This window comes from Saccopteryx bilineata, chromosome 2 (genome assembly GCF_036850765.1).
Source record: "Saccopteryx bilineata isolate mSacBil1 chromosome 2, mSacBil1_pri_phased_curated, whole genome shotgun sequence".
In the NCBI taxonomy this organism is placed as follows: Eukaryota; Metazoa; Chordata; class Mammalia; order Chiroptera; family Emballonuridae; genus Saccopteryx; species Saccopteryx bilineata.
In genome coordinates, this window is record NC_089491.1 from 125728154 (window position 1) to 125752549 (window position 24396).

At 37.8% G+C, this 24396-nt stretch overlaps 1 protein-coding gene across 4 annotated transcripts in view; it reads left to right on the top strand.

The window, feature by feature from the left end:
* The window catches only part of KITLG (KIT ligand), an 89267-nt gene that overhangs the window by 53531 nt on the left and 11340 nt on the right, over positions 1 to 24396 (top strand). For 3 of the 4 annotated variants that reach the window (XM_066257780.1, XM_066257779.1, XM_066257781.1), the window contains 5 exons: positions 9461 to 9631; positions 12472 to 12631; positions 13335 to 13418; positions 23355 to 23464; positions 24244 to 24311. In XM_066257780.1, the coding sequence (XP_066113877.1) occupies positions 9461 to 9631; positions 12472 to 12631; positions 13335 to 13418; positions 23355 to 23464; positions 24244 to 24311 (593 nt within the window). The remainder of the gene's footprint in view (positions 1 to 9460; positions 9632 to 12471; positions 12632 to 13334; positions 13419 to 23354; positions 23465 to 24243; positions 24312 to 24396) is intronic. The other variant, XM_066257782.1, reaches the window with a different exon arrangement.

Below are 24396 nucleotides of genomic sequence, written 5' to 3' on the forward strand. Positions count from 1 at the left end.
CATCCTTTGAGCCCCTCAGCCCACATGTTCCTGTCTGCAGGGCCCCTCTGGGCACATCTCTCTTATGCCTGAGATGCTGGTCTGTCCTCTTGTTTAGGTAACTCCCGACTCTTTCCACGTCAGTTTCACTCCTTCCCTCTCCTCTTTGATGCAGACCAGTCCTATTAGAAACTCCCTGCCCAGCCCTCCTCTGAGTAGCAGTTTTTCATTTATTTGTGGAATTATTTCATTGATAATTGTCCACTTATAAACTTCATGAGGGCAGGAATTGTCCATTTTTGCTCTCATAACCTCACTGCCTTACGGAATGATAGGTTCTTACTAAATATCGGCTGAAAGAAACTGAAGGTGGAAGGAAGGAGGAAAGTTCCCCAACATGTAGTTGCTTGTAACTTCCCTGAGGTACAGATTTGACCTGAATAGAATCCACAAGATTAATACGGTGAGATGAGGTGAATGCCTGTAACTTGTCACAATATCTGCACCACCGTGTTATTATCATCTTCTTTTAGATAGGTGTTCGTTTTGTAAAAGATCTTAGGCTGAGAGCTGTATTATGCAATTTTGAGGAACCATGGTTTCCTTGAGCCTTCTGTTATTATTGAGACATTTTTATATTCAAGAACTTTCTCATTGTTCCCAGTGACTGAAGGCTGAAAGCCAAATTCCTGACTGATATTCATGACTCTCCACACTCTCACCCCACCCCTAACCACCTCATCTTAATATCCATTATTCCCCAACACAAACTTGCCACCCCAGCCGGATGACTCCTTGCTATCTAAAATCACAGTGCTTATTCTCAACTCCAAGACTTAGTGCTCCTTCCCTATGCAAGGAAGCCCTTGCCTCTGCTCATCCAAATTCTACCCACAGAATCAAGCAATATCTGGGAGCTAAAAGCATCATGCCTGACCTGTGGATAAAGCATCGACCTGGAACACTGAGGTCACCAGTTCGAAACCCTAGGCTTCCCTGGTAAAGACACATGTGATCCTCCCTCCCTTCTCTCTCTCTTCTCTCTAAAATGAATAAATAAAATCTTAAAAAAATAAATAAATAAAAGCATCTTAATAGTCATTTCCTCCAAGGTCAGCTTAAGATTCCTTATTCTCAAAAGGCCACGCCCTACTGTTCAGGCCAGGTTCTCGGCCCTGTGTCACTTGGCCAGTACAGATTGACATCACACCCACTCTGTGTCTTTTGTTTGGTGCTGCTCAATAATACTGATATGGTTCCTGCTCTGTGGACTGTACTTTTAGTTCGTTATCTCTGAATTTCTATAGAATTTATCCAGAAACTATTCATTTTGGATGCCTGATCATATATTGCTTGCATACCTGTTTAAAATTGCATGTGTTCTATATCTGTCTCAAGGTAATGTTGTGAGAGATAATTAAGATACAGAAATTCCAAGACATATCAATAGTTTACATACAGTAAGGGTGAGGTGTAGACATAGTTATTTTGTGAAGTTTTCTCTTTTTACTATATGTGTTTCATTTATTTAAAGATTAGGGATTAAATGTTTCACTTTGAATTTCCTCACCATTCAAACAGGTAGTAGCTAGTCAAAAACTACTTACCATTTAGTGTTTAACTGTTGGCAGAATGTTTAATTTCCAAATCTTGAAGGAGCCCATCTTATTTGTTTAGAATCCTTTGATTCTCACTAACAGTCATGAACTCAAGTTTAACAATAGGAAACAGTCCCATTATGTATGAACACTGAAGAGTGGTATTCTAGTCAAGGGCAAAAGGACCTCACGAAGGGACTCTCGCTAGGTCTGGAAAGCTACTTAATTTTCCTTTTCCCATTTCTGCATCTCTGTCTCATGCTGCTCTGTGCAGAATTTGTCTCCTCTGTTCCAGTTACCTGGTGGCTTGTAACTTCCCTGGCACTCCCAAATTTTCATGTTACAGCCCTGCACAAAGACTGATTACCTGATCCTATTACTACTACCAGTTTTGGGGAGGGGTTTTCTGATTGGCCCATTTAGCTCAGGAGTCTGCCATTGTCCAATCAGCTGTGGACAAAGAGCAAATTTAGTCACTGTAAGGAGGGATCCTGAGTGTTGACTTCTCTGATTTGGAGTACTTACTATAGAAATAGAAGTCAGCCAAATAGACACTGTAATTATCTACTTCTACCCCTCATATAATAAGTATTTTTTAAAGGAATAAATATAAAATGTTAAATGAATAAAATATAACATTAAATGGTCTTTTTTTAGGTGGCTCTTAATGTGTATTTAAAACTACAGGTTCCATTTTAATAAGTAAGTGATTATACTGAGATACTATTCAGAACATCTATACCTTTACGTCTGATAGAAGTATAATAGAGGCCACTTATGTTACCTTAAATTGTCTAGTAGCTACATTAAAAAAATATTACAAGAACAGGTGAAATTAAGTAAATAAATTTAATCTAGTCCAAAATATCCAAAATATCATCATTTCACTTTATATTATAATCTATGCAAATTATTAATGGAATATTTTTCTATTAGATAGGAAATGTGTGACATTTATTCAGCTTGTTTTACATTGTTGTATATTCTTCAAAATCCACTGTGCATTTCACACCCACAGCACATTCTAATTCAGACACTAAATTGTCATCAGAAATGTTTAGTCTATGTTTATATTTTCATGAAAATACAGATTCACACACCTGGCTTTCCAAACACACTTAAAAGTTTTCCAGTCACCCAATCAAGTACTGATTTTTTAAAACAAAGTTAATTAAAATTAAAATTTTAGTCACACTAGCCATATTTCAAATGATGGCCCCATTTTGCTCAGCACAGATTAGACAGACCCCTTTATTTCACAGATGGAGAAACTGAAATCCTGAATCGATTCAATCACTTGTCTATAATCACAGTGTGTTAGCAGAGGTGGGACTAGAAATTGAGCCTCTAGGCTATCATTGTTCCCCTCCACTCCCCTCCCTTCCCCATGCTGTTCCTTCCTCACTGTGCTATTTTATGTCTGGCTCAGGGGCCATTTATAGACCTGCCCTGGGAAACAACACAAAGTGTTTGGGCTGATTACTGTCTTAATCTGTTTGAGGTTTCTACATCATCTCAACTCAAAGAAGAAAACACAAAGTTAGGATGCCTAAAGTGAACACTGAATATCCAAATTAATTGTTTAGGAAGAGAACTAAAACAAATCAGGACAACACCCAGCTCATCCAAAAGAGAATTAAGATTGTTGGAGACTACACTAGTAATAGGAGCACACAATGTTTTGGAAAGTGCTTTGATAGGGTTGTTTTAAATTTGCCTGCCAGTGGAACATTTGAGAGTGGCACGGGAGAGTCAGCTTTCTAGCCCTAAAAGTCAAAACCAGGAGAGTTTCCTTATGGCAATTGACATTTGCTATTTGATTGTAACAACTGCTGGGAGAAATTGGCTTTCATCAGTACCAGTCTGGATTCATTGAACTGAGACAGAATTAGCCATTTCACTACCTAGAGATCTCTGAACTGAGCCTAAGGACCAGTGCACCTGATCCAGATATTTGACCACAGAATCATGGTGAACCCAGAAGAAAAAATAATTTGTATGCTTTGACTATACTCACTGATGAAAGAACTAGTCGTGTGCTCTAGGGTCTTGTTTCCCGTATTTCTGTTCAAATTTGTGGTGTAACCATAGACAAGCCACGTTGTTGTTCTAGGCTTTGGTTTTCCCATTTATAATCTTGAGGCAGCTGGACCACATGGTCTTCAGTACCCCTTCCAGATCTAAACGATTGTGATTCTAATGGCATGGCTTCAGAGTCTTCAGGGTTTGCTCAGCTGGGAGGCAAATGCTGGAAGCCCAGGGGAAAAGAAAGGGAATCTTTTGTGCACTGGGCATTCCTCGCTCTAATTCTGGCAAGACTGAGGTAGGACATATATTAAAGGAAACAAAGATACACAAACTGGGCAGTAATACTGGTAATTAGATTAGTGGGGTGAGAAGACTGGGTGAATCCTCTTGTAACTATTCCTCAGAGGCCTCACAGTTTAAGATGAGCCAGGGATTTCTTCCTTTAGATCTCTAAAGGATATTTGCCTCAGCACCCTTGTAGAGAACCCTCTTGCAGTGTAGACCTTGACCATAGGCCCACTAAGCAAGCACACAGGTATCTCTAGGAATAGCTACCAAATGAAAAATGGTGCCAGGTGCACCCAGAGAAGAAATGTTATACAGCAGGCCCTTGAATAAGGTCATTTCATTCGATGACGTTGTTTTGCAATTATGATGTTGATAGGAACTTAACTCTTGCTAAATATAAATGTAAATCAGCCTCTAGTAAAATTGGTGACATTTTATGTCCTTTTGCATAAAGTTGCAGAACCTATGACAATGTTGAGGACTTGATGTTAGTATGTTTTGTCCACCTTCAGTTTCTGTTTCCATAAAGCTTATGTGACTATTCCTAGTGACTCCTCTGCATATAAGCTGGGTGCAGAATAATGTGTCAGACTCTTTCAACTAATAACCCAGAACAGCTTCTTGAATGAAGCAGGAAGATGGAAAGGAGAAAGCCTGCCAGAATTATTAGCAAGTCTCCACAGTGTTTTAAAGCTCAGAATTTATTTCAGCCTGGGTCTTAGCTTGACCAGTTCTGAGACTGCAGAAGTGTTATATCACATGTATCATGAAATTCACATATCATCTATTTTAAATTTATTTGTTTTAGAATGTGCTTAGATATTTTCATTGTTGATCTTCAGATGCATTAATGTTCCTAGTTATGTTTAGAATGCTTTCAATTATAGTAGTTTTTATATATTTTTTAAAAATCATTTAGTTACATCATTAATTTGGTGCTTGTGGTACTTTAAAATACCTTAGTAAGTTCACAGTTTTTAACCAACTCCTCAGTGGTAGGGGTGTGCTAGCAGGTCAAAGATACTGATTATCATTGGTCAGTTAACTTTCTAGAATGACACATGTCATAAATATATAGGAATAGACAGGATATGTTATTTCAGCAGTCTTAGCTAGAATTGCTGTAGTTAACCCAGAAAATGTCAGACAGATGCCACCAAGAAAGAGATAAGAAATTGAGACTATGGAGTTAAGGAAAAGCCAGATATGTTTTCCCTTTCAAAGCGAGGAGTTTATTTCCTTTTTAATGTATATGGGTGAATAAAACTACATTACCTGTACTGCAGGAATGTGAAGGGTACTCTTTACCTCACTGCTTTGACTTCCTCTGTAGCTTTATCAACTTCCTAATCCTTCACATTCTTCTGCTAGTGAAATAAAGAACGTTATTTATATCTTCATTCTTCTACTGAATATTGTGCGTTCATATTTATATAGAAGTATTTCAGTTTAAAATGGTCTCTGAAATATAAGACATAGTGACCATAATGCCTGTTATTAAGGCAAAGAAAAAAATTACAATTCTCAACTCCACAACCTTGAATCATTCATTTCCTAATCATAATCTAGGAAGAGTTGAACAACAAAAAGTCCTCCTATCATCTCACAAATGAAATATTTAGTTTGCTGTGTTTTGTTCTCTTTGTAAATCATTGACTATATTTAATTAAAAAGAAAATACCAAACTGCTTGGCGTTCTAGTGAAAACTGGTTACCTCTCTTGCAGGCAGACTGGTCAAAACTGGCTAATATTTAATGTTATTTGTTTACCTCAGTTTTATCTTTAATAAACCCAAGAATTTTAAGAAGCTAAAATGTAACTATATAAACAACTTACCAAAAAGCTACAACTTTGAATTTATTGTACACTCTTTTCCAAGGAAATTATGGCAAGAATGAATAATGAAAGAAATACAAGACTTTCAGAAATACATTTTTCAGCAGTGTAGTCCAGAAGTTCATATCCTATCAACAAATTATTCAGTACTTTAAAAAGACAGCTATTGGGGTAGGATTAGATAATAGGAGTTCCATGATTTAACTGTAAGAAATTACAGGTTTAGGGTTGAAATTTTTACTGGGGAAAGTTGATTGCTTGGACTGCTGATGAGGCATGTGAAGACGGCATGTGAAGACGAGAGGGTGGGTGGCAGGGAGGGTGTAGTTACAGCTAAAAAAGGACTTGAATACAGAATGTAAACATGGAGCCCAGTTAAAAAGAGAGATAAACAGAAATATTGGTAAGCACAAGCATTTCCCAGTTTTAAAATAAGATACATAGTATAAACAAAATCTTTTTTTACCTTAACCACAGAAAAGCAACAACAAAAAAAGGAACCTGTTCATTTTGAGGCAAAGACCATAGTAACAAAAGGAGTACCTTGGTTGAATTTGGAACAAGGGAATGTAATTTGGGTTCCTACATGTCAGAAGATCCAAGAGGAGGCTAGGCAAGCATGTTCAGTGGGTGGAGCAAAGGAAGAGTTTAAAGAGATTACTGTGTGGATTCTGATTGCCTCAGAAAAATGTGTATAATTGAGAAAGGCTCTTTACCTTATAAATACTACTCAGACTGTATTTATAGTATGTGCTGTATGCCATACTCTAGGTAATCAGCCCCTTGCTGATAGGGCTGACTATCTAGGGGCAATTGTCATCCACCTAAATGGAGAGAAACTTGGAGAGCAGTTCACCCCCAAAGAAAAGACTGACAGCTTGGAAAGACTTGTACATGATGCAAACATGAACTTGCAGGTGCTTGAGATAAGCTTTGATTTAACAAAACAAAGAATCCATTCTGAACATAGTCTTGAAGAACTTGGTTGATGAGTTGAATGAAACGGCCTAATTGAATTAATTTACACTGGGGCTTTGTTTATTCTACTTAAAGGAAGCCAGAGCCAACAATCCTAAAAGTTTTGAATGACATTTAATGCTCCAGGAATTGGAGCGTATCTGTAGATAAACCAGTTTCTTTTTTGGCTGTATTATATTAATTAAAACTGTTTTTGTTAAATGAATCTAAAATGGCCTCCTGTATAATTTAGAATAAATTACTTGGTTTTCCCCTATAGTGATACTTTGCTGGTAAATAGAAAAATAATGTTTAATGATTTAATTAATTTTATATGGCATTAGTTACTCTTTGTGATTTCAACACAATAGAAGAAATACTCAATTATTTAGGACCTTAATAAGCCAAGTCAATTTTAGCTATCTGTAATAATTGTCTTATTTTTCTCACTAATATTTTAGCAGAGTTAAAAAAAGAAATCAGGCCCTGGCCGATTGGCTCAGCGGTAGAGCGTCGGCCTGGCATGCGGGGGACCCGGGTTCGATTCCCGGCCAGGGCACATAGGAGAAGCGCCCATTTGCTTCTCCACCCCGCCCCCCTCCTTCCTCTCTGTCTCTCTCTTCCCCTCCCGCAGCCAAGGCTCCATTGGAGCAAAGATGGCCCGGGCGCTGAGGATGGCTCCTTGGCCTCTGCCCCAGGCGCTAGAGTGGCTCTGGTCGCGGTAGAGCAACGCCCCAGAGGGGCAGAGCATCGCCCCTGGTGGGCGTGCCGGGTGGATCCCGGTCGGGCTCATGCGGGAGTCTGTCTGACTGTCTCTCCCGTTTCCAGCTTCAGAAAAATACAAAAAAAAAAAAAAAAAAGAAAAGAAAAAGAAATCAGGCACTGGCCAATTGGTTCAGCGGTAGGTAGAGCGTTGGCCTGGCATGTGGATGTCCTAGGTTTGATTCCCGGTCAGGGCACACAGGAGAAGTGACCAGCTGCTTTTCCACCCCTCCTCCTCCCCCCCTCTTCCTCTCCCACAGCCATGGCTCAATTGGTTCAAGCTGGAGCCTCCACCTCAGGTGTTAAAAAAAAAGCTCAGTTGCAAGTGCAGCCCCAGATGGGGGTTGCCAGGTGGATCCTGGTTGGGGCACATGTACGTGTCTGTCTATCTCCCCTCCTCTCACTTGGAAAAGAGGAACAAAAAAATCAAAGCCTGTACTTACAGAAAAGATAGTCTTAAAATATATGAAGTACTTAAACTTATGGCCAATTATTAATTTTAAATAACATCACATTAATTTTTAAAATATTAAAATTCTAATATACTAAGAAGTTTTTCCTAACAATCTAAACCTTTATGGACCCACAGCCATTCGTAGTGGGGGTCAGCAGCTGCATCCCGGAGGTCAGATCCAGTCTGCTGCTTCATTTTGCCTGGCCAGCCAGCTGAGGTTGGTTTTTATAGGTGAACATTTGCAGTCTAGATGATGATAGAGAATACTGACCTTGAACCTCAACTAAGCAATATGTTCACCCAAAATAAAGAATTCCATTCTTCTTGTTGGTACCTCAGTATTAGAAAAGAATGTAAATTCAATTATTATGCAAAGGAAATCCTATTCAATTTCTTAACATTTTTAATTTTGTGATAAAAAAAAAGTTTGTGGAAATTTGCTATCGTATGAACACACCTGCATAATGTCATTGAGTGTTGCCTATTGGCACACAAAGCCTGAAACATTTACAGCAAGTGTAGCCCAGATGTGTTTTTTCACATTCATTTGTTTTTTATTAACTCATGCAGCAATTTCTGAGCAACTCCCTTATTCCAGACACTGTTCTAGGCCCTAGGGATACTGTGGAGAACAAGATTTTATAAAAATCCTGCCCTCATGAAACTTATATTCAAATTACATACATTTTCACCCCACAACTCCCTTGCTCCATTATTCCATTTAATACACGGGCACGTGGTTGAGAGCATTTATGTAGTGTACCTGGAATTTCTCCCTGAATTGAGCCCAGGTGTGCCTGACTTTTAAGGCTTGAGCTTCTAACCACGCTAGCTTCTGAGCGTGGCTCCATGCTTGCTTCAGCGAGCATTTTCTGGCACCATCTTGAAATTCTTAATCATTTTTTGAACAAGTTTTTGAACATTAAATACATTTTCATTTTGTTCTTGACCCTCAAAACTATGTAGTGGGTCCTCCAATAAGGAAAAAGTGCTTCTCTCTCAGACAGTATTTCTGCCAAGCTGTTGTTTTTTTCTAACACCCATGTGAACTCATCTATGAAGAAGACTTGAAACCTATCCGACACTTGAGAAAAATCAGCTATTATTTATCTATTGTTTCATATTCCAGTTCAACCAAAAGACTAGAGGTTCCTTGAGGGCTAGTACTCTCTCTCCCAATAATTTTTCGTTAAGTCTCTCTCTGCCTAAAGCTCTTTTAAGAACACATTGAATACAGAATAAATATTTTTCAATCGCATTAAATTCCATTAATACCTGAACTTTGTGCAGGGTAAGAGTTGGCTGGTCTCATCTTAATTTACTTCCATGAAAGAGCAAAATCTTTACTATGAATGCTTTCCTCTAATCTATATGCATTTTTAAATTATGAAACAGATGTTCAGTCTAAATTAAACAGAACAACTGACCTGTTGTGGTAATAAGGAAATCCTTTGTCTGCAGTCAGTGACTGCAACATTGATGTCTTTGAAGGACGCTCCAAGTTTATACTGTATTTAAAATGGATGCTTTTTCTTCCTTTCTTTCAATTTCTTGCAGCCTAGTCATTGTTGGATAAGCGAAATGGTAGTACAGTTGTCAGTCAGCCTGACTGAACTTCTGGAGAAGTTTTCAAATATTTCTGAAGGTTTGAGTAATTATTCTATCATAGACAAACTTGGGAAAATCGTGGATGACCTTGTGGAATGCATAGAAGAACACTCATCTGAGGTAACTTTATATTCATTGGGATTAGTGTTTACTACTCTTCTCTAAAATTTATGTTGATTGTGGGGTGGGGGCATCTTGATTTGTGATATATGTTTTTAATGTATAAATTTGTAATTTAAAAATATTTTGAAAGATGAGCACAGAAAGATGCTTGTAGTTATGCTGATGTTGAAATGTACATTAAGACTTTAAAGTTGTCATTAAATATAAAAATTGATTTACACAATATAAAAATAATCCTAACTTTAGCCTGACCAGGCAGTGGCACAGTGGATAGAGCATCAGCCTGGGACACAGAAGACCCAGGTTCAAAACCCCAAGGTCACAGACTTGAGTGAGAGTTACCAGCTTGAGCATGGGGTCACTGGCTTGAGCTTGAGCTTGAGATCATAGACATGACTCCATGGTTGCTGGCATGAGCAAGGGTCACTGGGTAGGGTGGATCCCCCTGGATCAAACAAGGCACATATGAGAAAGCATCGATGAACTACTAAGGTGTACCACAACAAAGAATTGATGCTTTTTATCGCTCTTCCTTTCTGTCTGTCCCTATATGTCCCTCTCTTTGTCTCTGTCTCTCTTACTAAATAAATAGATAATACTAACTTTATTTCATAAGTGAATGAAATTCTCATAACTTTCCTATTAGGTTACAAATGTTCATTTACCTTTAAGTGGAAAATTGTCTATAATGAACACTTAAACTTGACCTCTTACGTATAGTAATCATATCATAACAAAGAAGCACATTTTAACATCTCCAAGTTATTGTATGATTGGTTGTTACCCACTTCATAAAATGAACATGGTAATGATCTGGGTTCAAGCATATTGAAGACGCAGTATACCACTAGAGATTAAGTCCAGTACAAATTGGAGTTCAAATCCTGACTCTGTCACTAATTAGTATTGTGAACTTCACCCGTCTGTGCTATCTTCATGCCTGAAATGGGACAATAATTCATCACATAAAATTGACATTAGATGATTTGTGATGACTACTTTGGCACTGCATCTGGAAAAACAGATGTTAATTTTTTTTTTCAGAGACAGAGAGTCAGAGAGAGGGATGCATAGGGACAGATAGACAGGAATGGAGAGAGATCAGAAGCATCAATCATCAGTTTTTCATTGTGACACCTTAGTTGTTCATTGATTGCTTTCTCATATGTGCTTTGACCATGGGCTTCAGCAGACTGAGTAACCCCTTGCTCAAGCCAGCGACCTTGGGTCCAAGCTGGTGAGCTTTGCTCAAACCAGATGAGCCCGCGCTCAAGCTGGCTACCTCAGGGTCTTGAACCTAGGTCCTCCGCATCCCAGTCCGACACTCTATCCACTGTGCCACCACCTGGTCAGGCCAGATGTTAATATTTTTATTATGATGATTTTATAACATTGTATCTATAATAGAATAGGTCTTGGGACACCTGCTTTGGCAGAGTTCACAAGCCACCATTTAGCCTATAATTCTTTTAGAGTTTTAAACTTAAGATTTTAAATATGATTCTGTATCATAATAAGTATTTCCTTCTATTTGAAATTCCAGTTACCCTTTAAGACTCAACATCAGTTCATTTGTATTCTCCAATCTCAGAATTCTCATCATGCTAATAACCTAATCACTATATTTTTTCACTTCTAATGTCTGACTCAGAATGTTTTCAACAATCAATGGTTAACATCTCTTTTTATATCATATTAGTACAAATGGTGTGCTGATGGTATTGCTAAGAAGCAGAGGTCACAAAAAGTAGGGTATATCAGACAAGGTGTCATGAAGGAAATAATAAATACATTGGAGCTTGAAAGATGAGTTAGGTGTTCAGTAAATGGCGATGTCAGAAAGAGCATTCCAACTACCTAAGAATATGCATTTAGTGATCATGACACTTTGGCTGGAACTGAGGAGATTCAAGCAGGTGGTATTTCTCAGTTTTTTTGGAGATTGAGTAAATATATAAAGCACTTAGACAAAGAAGTACATAGTAAGTGCAGCTAAAGTGTTAAAACTCTTATTATTGGCTGATTTTCTTTATAGAGAGTCATGCATTTATAAATTTCTAAAATATAGCTTTGATTTGTTTTGGAGCAGGGACTTTAGAAACTAATCACTCTTTATTCTGTGCGACTTCTTTCACTCGGCATTATATTTATAAGATTTATGCACTTTGATACAGATAGCTGTGGTTAATTTACTGCTTATATAGTACTCCATTGATTCAACATACCACTATTGATTAAACCACTCTCCTGTTGACTGATGTAAGCGATTATAAACACTGCTGGTGTAAGAATTTTCTTACATGTCTCATGGTACATAAATACAAAAGTTTCACTAAGTGTTTGCTTAGGAGTGGAATTTCTGGGTCCAACTGTACCAGATAGTGTCAGATGTGCTAGTTTACATCATTCCATCATGTACAAGAGTCTCCTTAGCTCTATCCAAGTCCTTGCTAGTGTTTTAGCATCAACAGTTTTTAATTGTTGACTGTTTGTAGGATGTGTTATAGAGGTTTTCTTTTTAGTAAGGAATAATTATTTTAATGAGCATCTTTAAAAAGCAATGCCTCTAGTTAGGCTTATTTCATTGTTATGATGTTGAATTCACCTTACTCACCCCTACTGCCCATCCTGTTCCTTTTATCTGGGGTTGAGCCTCAAACTGAACTGAATGGGGTCACTATCCTCCTGTATACAGTTTGAATTATGTATATTAAAACAGTTGTCTAAGAGTGTTAAAAGTTTTCCTTGAATCTTTGAAGGACATAGTCTTTTATTTTGACATCAGTTAAATCTGAAGACTATTTGAAAAATATAATCCTGTTATTTTCTTCTTCTAGAATGCAAAAAAATTATCTGAGAGCCTAGAACCCAAGCTGTTTACCCCTGAAGAATTCTTTAGAATTTTTAATAGATCCATCGATGCCTTCAAGGACTTGCAGATGGTGTCACCTAAAACTAGTGAATGTGTGGTTTCCTCAACATTAAGTCCTGGAAAAGGTAAGATGTGGAAGCATTTCTAATTTTAAATGTGAAAAGCAAGCTTGACTCTTCTATGTATAGATAAGAATCTACCAAAAGATGTACATGTGTTACATCTAATATAAAAGCAAATATTAAGCAGAAAAGAGATGAATGGTTGTTAAGCCAATGTTTAAGCCAAAACAACATTCATAATTTTCAAATTAAAGAGTTGTGTGTAAGAAAATGATTGACTCATATTTTTCTTATTTGATATTTGCCAGTAAAGCACAACTATACCATTCTTCATCTCCCACCTTCTTAATGTCCCCTTCTCAGATCGTTTTCTAAAATGGTCTAACTCTGAGTCAATGAATTCTGGTCTTCACTGGTTATTGTGTATTAAGACTCTTTCTTCCTCCCCCCACACTTTCCCCAGAATTCCTATAATACAAAATCTTAATTACATCACTGTTTCTTATATGACCGATTATGAACGGTTTGCATTTTCTTACTTTTATTAGCCTGTATGAGCAATGAATCTTTGTTCTATAAGGTGACTGGTAAATGTCTCAATAAAACTAGAACAGCAGGACTCAGCATGAAATCAATAGGATCTGAATAATCTAGAGTCAGGAAGTGGACCTGCAAAAGTACTCTGGTATTGCACTTGGCCTTTTGGGAACTCTGTAATTTATTTAACTCGCCACACAACACTGACACGTTATTGCTTTCTATTTAGATTCCAGAGTCAGTGTCACAAAACCATTTATGTATCCCCCTGTTGCAGCCAACTCCCTTAGGAATGACAGCAGTAGCAGTAATAGTAAGTACATATATCTGATTTAATGCATGCATGGCTCCAATTAGCATCCCTAGGAGTATTGCATGGGCTCTAAAGGAAATTTCTACAATTATTACTGTTAATACTGTTCCATCACTGGTCTTCTTGGGAAATATTAGCTTTGTAGAATTGGGTTTCCCTGAAATTTGAGATAATGGTTGAGCCAATTAATTTTCTGCTAAGATTACTTTAAATAAGACATGAAATTACTTTTAGAACTATGAGTTAAGCTTTTCTCATTGCTGACTTAAAATGTGTTACGTGTAGAATTTGCCTGACAAAAATGGAATTTGAAAATGGAAAGTACAAATGCTAGTTGTGTGGAATTCTAAGGATACTTTCAATTTTGTATATATCAATATTGTGTTTGAAATTTGATGATTTTATTATTTTACTATACAGTTATATGTTGGAGGAGAATGGCTTCTCTCCCTGAAATTTCTGTCTTCTTTGGCCAGGAGTTCAGTTTCCTGGAAGTCTAAGGTCCTCTTTTCAAATCCAGGCAAAGATTATTAGATTTACTGAATATTCTGACCCAGTCTCATAGAAGCTGTACAAAAAAAATTCATGCTGTGATCTTAGCTAAGAAAATCTAAATTTTAAGACTTAGTAATAGGGCACTGTCATATATTTAGGGACATAGAAGAGCTGTCAGTAAAAAGAAGCCATGACTTTATTACAAATCCACAGTAGCAGTTCTACATTTCAGGACATTTTTTTAAAAGAACCTCTAATATCCAATTTGTTTGGGAATCTTTGCCCCTAAAACTTGACCTAAATTAAAATGAGGATATATATCGCCTTTTTCCTTTTAAAAGTGAATATTTATACATTTCACTATAGGATGTTAATGTGTTTGATTGCAGGTTGCTCACTGAGGATATATATAATATACAATACATGCAGAACCAAACCTTCAGAACTCTTCATATTCTGAATTACAGAATACTTCAGATCTGACAAGTTTTGTAAAGGGACTCTATGTGTGTTAGTCAATTAAGATCTTTCCTACTAATTATGGATTAATCTTTTCAAAGAAGCAACTTTTGGGCCCTGGCCAGTTAGCTCAGTGGTAGAGCATCAGCCTAGCCTGTGGAAGTCCTGGGTTCTATTCCTGGTCAGGGCACACAGGAGAAGCAACCATCTGCTTCTCCCTCCCTCCCCTCATCTCTCTCTCTCTTCCCTTCCCAATGTCATGACTTGAATGGTTGGTTCGTGCAAAGTTGGCCTGGGTGCTGAGGATGGCTCCCAAACAGGCAGAGCATTACCTGGTTAAGGGGCTTGCTGGGTGGATCCCTGTTGGGGTGCATTCAGGAATCTGTCTCTGCCTCCCATCTCTCAATTAAAAAAAAAGGCCCTGGCCGGTTGGCTTAGCGGTAGAGCGTCGTCGGCCTGGCGTGCGGGGGACCTGGGTTCGATTCCCGGCCAGGGCACATAGGGGAAGCGCCCATTTGTTTCTCCACCCCCACCCCCTCCTTCCTCTCTGTCTCTCTCTTCCCCTCCCGCAGCCAAGGCTCCATTGGAGCAAAGATGGCCCGGGCGCTGGGGATGGCTCCTTGGCCTCTGCCCCAGGCGCTAGAGTGGCTCTGGTCGTGGCAGAGTGATGCCCCAGAGGGGCAGAGCATCGCCCCCTGGTGGGCAGAGCTTCGCTCCTGGTGGGCGTGCCGGGTGAATCCCGGTCGGGCGCATGCGGGAGTCTATCTGACTGTCTCTTCCCGTTTCCAGCTTCGAAAAAATACAAAAAAAAAAAAATCAATAAAAAAAAAAAACTTTTGGCTTCTTAAATTCTATTTGTTTATATTTCTTTGATTTTTAAACTTTATTATTTCCTTCATTCTGTTATGGTTTAACTAGAAAGCCCTGCGGTCATATGAAATGACTGCTGTTCTAGATATTATAAATTGTAATTAAAATGATTTGTGCAAAGGTGTCTGCTAATTCAAACTGAATTACCCAGGGCAGGCGAGGATGCCCCTTTGCTTACTGCCCCACGGGGTTTCCCCCTTCTACTTGCTTAATTGCTTAAAGTAGAGTGCAATGAAGGAAACCACTGGCGGTACATTTCTTAAGAGCCACCGCTAGCTCAATAAATAAAGGTGATTTAAATAATAAAATGTTAATTCACATGTCAAAGATCTCTTTGTACACAACATTTCTTGTGTAGATCTTTCCATCATTTTTAAGCTCGCCTTGCAGAGGACCATCAATTATTTTTAATTTTACGTCCATTCTTTCACGAACTCTTGAACAGGCAACATAAAGTTGACTGTGTCCAAATGCAGGCTCAGGTAAAAAAATGCCAACACGCTTAAGCGTTTGGCCCTGAGACTTATTGATGGTCATAGCAAAGGAAAGTTTTACAGGAAATTGTCTACGTCTCAATTGAAACGGCAACCCTGTTTGAGATGGAGCCAAATCAATTCTTGGAATGACATGTATTTCACCTTTAGAGGAGCCAGTCAAAGACTTAGCTATTATGACATTATTTTTCAATTGGAGAACCTCTAGTCTTGTACCATTGCAAAGACCCCTTCTGGTGTTAAGATTTCTTAACAGCATAATAATTGCTACAATCTTTAACCTCAATTTGTGAGGTGGCATGCCAGAAGGCGGGACTATTTGAATGCCTTGGCAACTTCACCCCATTGGCTAGTACAGTTACGCAAGCAACCAATAAGCTATCAGCGACAAACAGACACTTAAGCCGCATATAATAAAGATTTGCTCAGTTTGTTCTAGCTTCTTAAGGTGGAAAGATTATTGATTTTTTAAATCATTCTTCTTTTCTAATATAAGAACCTTAAAAGTATAAATTTCCTTGTAAGCCGCTTTAGCTGCAGCCTATACATTTTGATATGTTTCCACTATTATTTCTTTAAAAATAGTTTTAACATCTTACGATTTCCTCTTTGATTCATGGGTTGATTGAAGTCAAAAGTGTGTTTTTACTAGATATCTTACTGTTGTTACTGGTTTCTAAATGAATTCTGTTATTGTTGGGGAACATGCATTGTAATCTTTTGAAATTTGAGAGTTATTTATGTGTATTACTCAGGTATGAGGTGTAGCATTCTCAAATTTCATCAAAGTGGTTGTTAGTGTTGTTCAGATCTTCTATAGTGTATCCTTATTAAATTTTTTGTCTAATCTTTTATCAGTTACTGCGAGAAGGGGAATTAAAAATCTTGCCTTTTCATTGTGGATTTGGCTGTTTCTTCTTTTTAAAGTACATCTCTGGTAGACAGGATATACTTGGGCCTTGCTATTTTATCCAGTTTTTCTAATGTTTAATTAGTATTTCATTCATTTATATATAATACAATTATTGGTATGGTTGGGTATGGGTTTATCGTTTTGTTATTTGTTTCCTGTTTGCTTCTGTTTATTTATTGATCCTTTGTTCCTTCTTTACAGTCCTCTTCTGGGTTAAAGTGTGTAATTGTATATATGTGTATGTTCATTGTATTTTATTTACTCTGTGGGATTTTCAACAACACCTCTTGGCCTTATGTTGTGGTTGCTTTAGGAATTACACGATATGCATCCTGACTCATAATATCCTACTTAGAGTTAATACCGTAACACTTCAAAAAATAGTAAGAACCTTGAAACAGGATACTGCCTCTTACCCCCAGCCATCTTTTGTGCTGCACTGACATATATACCTTCATAGTTACAAACACTGCTAGAGTCTTATTACTGATTTAAACCATCATCATCTTATTTACCCATATATTTATTATTTCTTGTACTCTTCATTCCCTCTTGGAAATCCAAGTTTCCATCCAGTATTCATTCCTTCCAGGCTGAATAACTCCTTTATCTTTTCTTGTAGTGCATATCTGCTGGCCATAATCTTTTTTTCTTTTAATTGAAATATGTATTTTTTTCTTTAGTATTACAGGTATTATTTACTAGATTAACAGAATTTTTTTCTTTCAGTCCTTTAATGATGTTACTCTGTCTTCCTGCTTCTATTGTTTCTGACAAAAAGGCAACCAACATTTGTATATGTTTTTTTCTTGTATGTATTAGGACATTTTTTCCTCTGCCTTCTTTTCACATTTTCTTCTGATTAGCAGGTTAACTAAGCCAAGTTGTAGTTTTCTTTGTGTTTATCTTTCTTGAAGGTATAAGTTTATTTCCCCCAAATTTGGGGAAGATTTTACCATAACTTTTTATTTTTTATTGTCCCACGTCTCCTTCTGAGAGACAAATCACTTATATGGGGCAGTTTGATATTGTCTTACAGATCATGGAGATTCTGTTCAGTTTTTCTTTTTCTTTTTTTAAACCTCTCTTCATTCTTCAAAATGAATAATTTCTGCTTATCTGTTTTAAAGTTCCCTGACTCTGTCTTCTGCCATCACCAATCTGCTGTTTTTTTATCTAATTCATTTTGTTGACATTTTTAATTTAAAAAAATTTAGAATAGTTGAAGCAAAATTGAGGGGATGGTACGGAGATTTCTCACATATCTCCTGCCCCCACCCATGTGTAGCCTCTCCCATTATCAGCCTCCCCACCAGAGTGGGACATTTGGTACAATTGATGAACCTGCATAGACATATCATTATCACCCATAGTTTACAAAAGGTTCACTTTTGGTGTTTAACATTCTATGGATTTGGATCATGGGCAGGTTTTCATTTCTAATCTTGTACTTTATATTATAGAATTTCCATTTGACCACATTTTATATTTTTCTGCTGAGATTTTCCTCCATGTATTCATATTACTCATGAATATACAGACTATTCATATGATATTCAACAATACTATAGTTTTGGCTCTTGGATACAGTTATAATAGCTGCTCTAAATTTCTTGTCCTTAATTTCAGCATGTAGGTTATCTCAGGATTATTTTCTATTGACTGATTATTTTCTTCTCTCTGATTATGCATCACATTTCCCTTTAGATGGCTGCTAATTATTAAAAATGTGCTGGATACGATGGATACTACGTTAGTGAGCACCTAGGTTTTGTAGCAGTCCTTTAGAGACTGTTGAGTTTTGTTCCAGTGGGCATCTCAACCACGGTAGTTTTTGCTTTCTGTAGTTTCAGTTACCCATAGTCAACTGTGGCCTGACTATTTTAAATGGAAAATTCCAGAAGTAACTCATAAGTTTTAAATTGTGTGCTATTATGAGTAGCATTATAAAATCTCTCATTGTCTTGCCCATCCCACCAGGATGTGACTCATCCCTTTGTCCTGAGTATATCCATTCTGTATACACTACATGCCTGTTAAGTCACTTAGTAGCTAGAAAACCTTTCCATTCCATACTCGTCAGAACTCTTTGGTCTCTGAATGACTGTCACGGTCTCTGATAAAGTCATAGCTTCCAGACATCATATTGTTTATTGTCAGGTTTTGTGAAGTCTCTCCCTGAGCATAGATAGCTTATTATTTGACCAGTGACTTAAGGGGACTCTTCTGAAGAATCCTGGGGCTCCTTGTCTGCTTGGCTCCTTTCCTCCAACTAACCCTGCTCTACAACACTCCGGCCATGTCAGAAACCCTGAACTTCAGTCCGATTTCCTGCCTCCATGAGAATACTGAGGCCTACTTGGGTTCCATCTTCCATGCTTCAGTCGGAAGGTGCCTTCCAGCCAGAAAATCAGTACATATAATCCTGGGCCTTGTTGTGTGTGTTTTCACTCTCACCAGGATTACACTCTTGTACAGCCTATTGGCTAATGTCTGAAAACAATACCTCAGATAATTTGTCTAGTATAATAATTATTTAGGTTGGGAAGGCTAGTCTGCTACCACATGGTTGGAAGCAAAAGTCTTTCCTACATACCTTAAAAGACAAAGTGAATGCAAAACACCTCTTCAGTCCTATGCCTCTGAGTATGAGGGAATTTTTTAAATTGCAAAAGGAATGGTCAGTCATCTTTACTTGTGTTTTTGCCTTTTTTTTTTTTTTGGTCCTTTTTGTGAAAAATCTAGGCCTTGCACAGTATGCAGCTTTTAGCCAGGTGATGTCACTCATAAATGTGTCACTTAGATACCCCTGCATCAAACCAGCTCTTCTTGAGCTTGCATTATCGTAAGAGAAACAGATATAAATAAGATGCTCAGTATTTTGTTATATTCACATATCATGCCTATGCATGTATAAAATATACAGTTGACCCTTGAACAACACTGGTTTAAACTGCGGAGATTCACTTATACATGGACCTTTTTTTTCAGTAACTACCTGAACTAATTTTGTCTGCAGTTGGGAGTTCACAGATGTGGAAGACCCACTGTGTGCGCTGATCAATTCCATTTCATAAAGGGAATGTGGGCAACTGCAGATTTTTTGTATCTACAGGGGGTCCTCCTCAGATATCAAGGATAGTTAAGTTTTGAGAGAGTCAACTTAATATATATATATATATATATATATATATATATATATATATATATTAGACATATGTAAATGTTTTTAGTAGTAGCAGACAGGAGGGAGAACTATTTTGGGAATAGGGTCAGAGAAATGTGAAGAAAGCATGCTAGTTTTCAAGGATAACAGCCAAAAAGTACCTGTGCTAACCAGGGGACTCTGGGCCGTTTGAAGGAGCAGTCCAGAATTGTTGGTCTCCTCTCTAGCTTCTAAGGGAGAATCCAGGTCATGCAAAGGGAGTTGTATTTTCAAAGTTTCAGTAATAACTTCTGTACCAGGCTAAAAGGATATTTAAAAATGTTTATTTGCGATCCTTGCAGACAGCATTTAAATGAAATAGGAGGAAATCCTTACTTTGATATTACTTTATACATCTCCTCTAGACATAGTCCAGTCGGACTGCCTTGGGGTTATATCCCAGGCCTTGCCTAGCTGTGTGACCTTGGGCAAGGTATTCTCTCTGGAACCCTAATCAAAGGGATGACAGTACCTCCCTCGTGGGGTTTCTATGAGTTTCAAATGTTAATACGTGTATACTTGGAGCCATGCCGTATGGGCAATATGTGTTCATCATTAATGATTAGAACTATTAGAAGCACTAAGGCTGTGGGTCAGTGACTGGCAAGCCTATGGTGAGCTTCGGATCTGAACTAGGAGGCAGCACTGCATAGCGTGTTTTCTAAGGGCCAAGATCCCTGTTCACAGGAGTTATACTTGTAAACAGATTTACTCAGAAAAGGAGTTCAGCAAATTTGTAGCACAGTTTTTTGCGTTCTGTATTTGTACAGATGTTGGGTATTATTAATCAAACCAAACAAGTCAGTTCCCACAAATTCTGGACGGTGGACCATTTTTGTAATACTAAGATACAATTACTGTATTAACAACCCAGGAACTTGGGATTACTCAAATCCTATCCAGATGAGCTCCCTCATTCCACAAAGTTTCTTTGGGCAATCATTACATAAAAGCAAGGCTTTGTTTCTGACTTGGGCTTTGGCCCCAGATACCCTTCACATGGGCGTTGAGGCACCCAATTCAAATCTCACGGATCCTTTGGTGGGTAACAGCAGTAGCACGTGTTGGGAGTCAGGCTAGAGAGAGAGGTGTAAGCAAGCCTTTTCTAATATCATTTTTTTCTCTCCATGCAAGAGAGATGGCAGTAGCATTAGAGGGAACCAAAGGCCGGGCTATTAAGCCACTTGAATTAACAGAAGAAAGAACTAAATTGAGGAAACCTTGGCATTTGTAGGAAGCTATGCTCAGTTCCTGTGTCCGGTTCTCCTCCCCATCTTGACCAGGCCCTTCCCGCCCTGTGCCTGCAGGAGGGCTGCTGCTGGTGGACAGTCCGTTTCCAGGAACTTGCTTGGGGCCCTAGTTCCGGGGGTGGAATTTTCAAAGTGGTTAAAAAGTCACAGTATTCTGAGAGCTTGAAGATAGGAACACGCCTTAGTTAGGTTCCTCCTCCATCGTGGCATTGTCCCTTCTTCTACCTGAGGATAATTTTAAGTGATGACTGCCAGAATACATTACTCTCTAGGCTTTTTTGCTAGTGTGTGTGGTCTCTTCTCTGGTCTGAATGGTGCAAGTCAAGATTTGGCCTTTGGATAAAACAAGAAGAACATGGTGTTCAGCTGCCTTGATTTCAGGACATCTGGCTTCCCAGATGTAATGTGTGGAATTCTCCACTGCACCATCCTAGCTCATTAGTTTCCTTTGGTATTGGGGAAAAAAAATATCAATAGCTTTCTTTCTTCTCTCAGTGGTCATTGGTTAGGGCCCCTCAAGAATATTACCTGGTCAAATCTACCAAAATTACGCACCAGCAATCCATGTTACCGAGTACAAAGACCACCAGTTTATTTATAGAGTAAAATTAAAATTCCTAAAACTGTAGGAATTGCTTATCATTTTGAATCCTTTTTCTCATAGAAAACTTTTACAGTGATTAAATCCCAGGCTAGTGCACATGACCCTTAAAGTAATGGTATTATTGTAATAATAATAACACTTCAGTTATACCGAATCCCATTTTATAACTCAGGCTTATTTTGGTGAGCGAATTCATGTTGAGCTCCAATTGAAGATGCCTAAACTGTAGTTTCCTTGGGGCTTGTTAGGATATGGGTGGGGTAGGTCACACAAGCTTAATCAAGTCTTAAATGAGCAATTTATTGTTATGTGAATGGAAGGCCCCTACCTGTCTACCCAGTCCCACTGTCCCTTCACTACATTCCACCACTCACTACTCCCCAACACACACATGTGAGCTCACACACACCCGATTATTAGAACCCCTATGGGAACATAGAATATTAGTGAATTTTCTACTTTTAATTTATAAATGGTGGGAAAATAGGCAGTTCCTGTTCTCACTAGAGATAAGAGATTGGGTCTTGACTCTCAGGTTAAACTTATGAGTTTATTTTTTCCTAGTAAATGTTTATACACATATAGTGATTCAGTTCTTTTATATTATGTACTATATTTAGGTACTTTATATGTTCAATAGGTGACTGTAGGCTGACAGCAACTCAAATAATCTGGTACAGTATCATAGCCAAAAGCAGTCATTTTATCTTGGATTAGTTTATATTTATCATAGAATTATTGAAAATGTATTAATTTCCTAATCTATTGCCTCTTCAAAAGAAAGCTGAGAATTTTTAACTTCCAAAATGGCAATGTCAGTGCTTTCAAATTACAAAGTTGTTCCCTGTCAGGAATCGGAGAAGTATCTGTCCAAATGTTAAGCTGTGTTGGATGGTAGAGACCCTTGTTGGAGAGGAACAGGAAGGCGTTCCAAGCTAATTTAGAGCAAGTAATGGGGAGATACTGGTGCTTTCAGCCATTTTTTAATGTTCAGTGGTCTCAGACTTTCCAAAATAAAAAGTCTGAGAAATCAAACCTTGTCCATTAGCACAGTGCCAGTTCCTGCCTAACATCGAGGAAGTGTGCGTTGAACGTACAATGAGGAAACACCATAATTCTATGCAGGGGGTACCTAAAAGTAGTCTAACCACATTATACATAGAATGACAATATTTGTGGCAGGCCAGATAGAGCTTAATGCATGCAGACTATGATCTGGGTTATAAAATGCCATCTTTACAATTGCTTGGCTAGATGTTGAGAATGAGAAAATGAAAGATATTAGAAGATAAAGCCATAGAGGATGGATTTGCTTGGTAGTATAAATCATCCCCCCATCCCCCGAGAAATACATCAAATCTGTATTCCCTATGCATCAATATTAACTAAGTCAGATCTCCTTTTGTTTGTGGCATTTTGTTTTGTTTGTTTGTTTTTTCTTTTTTCAATTGACTTACTTTTTGGAGACTACATGGATTTGTGTTGCTATTCCAAAACCATACACAGCAGAAGAATCAGCAGTTTGAATATTTTAAACAGAGACAGGTCAAGAGCACATTATGGAAACAGTTCGGAAGTGCCAGAGCAGTAAGAGCAAACCTCTAGCATCCTGTGCTGTGTTCACCACTGTGCTACTCACATTGCAGGGAAGGCCTCGAATTCCATTGGCGACGCCAGCCTACAGTGGGCAGCCATGGCGGTGGCGGTGTTCTTTTCTCTCGTAATTGGCTTTGGTGTTGGAGCCTTATACTGGAAGGTAAGTGTTGCTTTTTCTTTTTTCTTTTTTTTCTTAATCAGAAACTTTCTAAACTTTACATATTGATTGTTCTTACCAGATTTACATAAATGATTAGCAAACAAACTGCCCTGTTCTGAGGAAGGATCTCGCCAAGAAAAATCATAAAATCGGTGAAGACTAACCTTCACATAGACTCAAGGCAATTGAAATCTTAGAAAGGTTTCTTCCCAATGCCTTGTTAGGCTCTGGGGACAACTGCTGTGGCTGAGAATGCACACTGAAGAAGGGGCAACTGGTTTTAATACTTTAAATAAGAAAGTGAAAGATACAACTCAAAAGAAAATATGCTGAAAATCTTAAGATATGCTTAAGGCCAAACAGATACGGCATTTGTATTATCTACTATTTTGGATTTCTACTCTTTTGTTCTCTTCTTATTGCAGCCTGTCTAAAATTTTAAAATGTGCTAAATCATTGTGACTCAGCTTTTTGAAATGTCTTTCAAATTTGATTATTATTTAAATCTTTCAGTTTCCTTATTACATTTTTTGCCTCCAACATTCTAAAAATGTTGAGTGGATAATACCATGCATTTTCTTTTTACAATTGATTATTGGAGACACATTTTTGCATGCTGAGGAAAACTGCTATTGGAGTTACTGATACAAAGTTTGTTTGTGGCTTTTTATTCTTTTAAACATAAAAACAAGATACTTTTTAAAAGTGGAGACCACTTATCTCTTAAATACTATCTGATATATTGATATTTTTATCACATGTCATTGTTCTTTTTGCAGAAGAAACAACCAAATCTTACAAGGGCAGTTGAAAATATACAGATTAATGAAGAGGATAATGAGATAAGGTATTTTATTTTAATAAATGTGTATGCAAGTAAGCTTGACATCGTCATTTCATGTACCATGTAACATGCTCATAACATCTGTTAG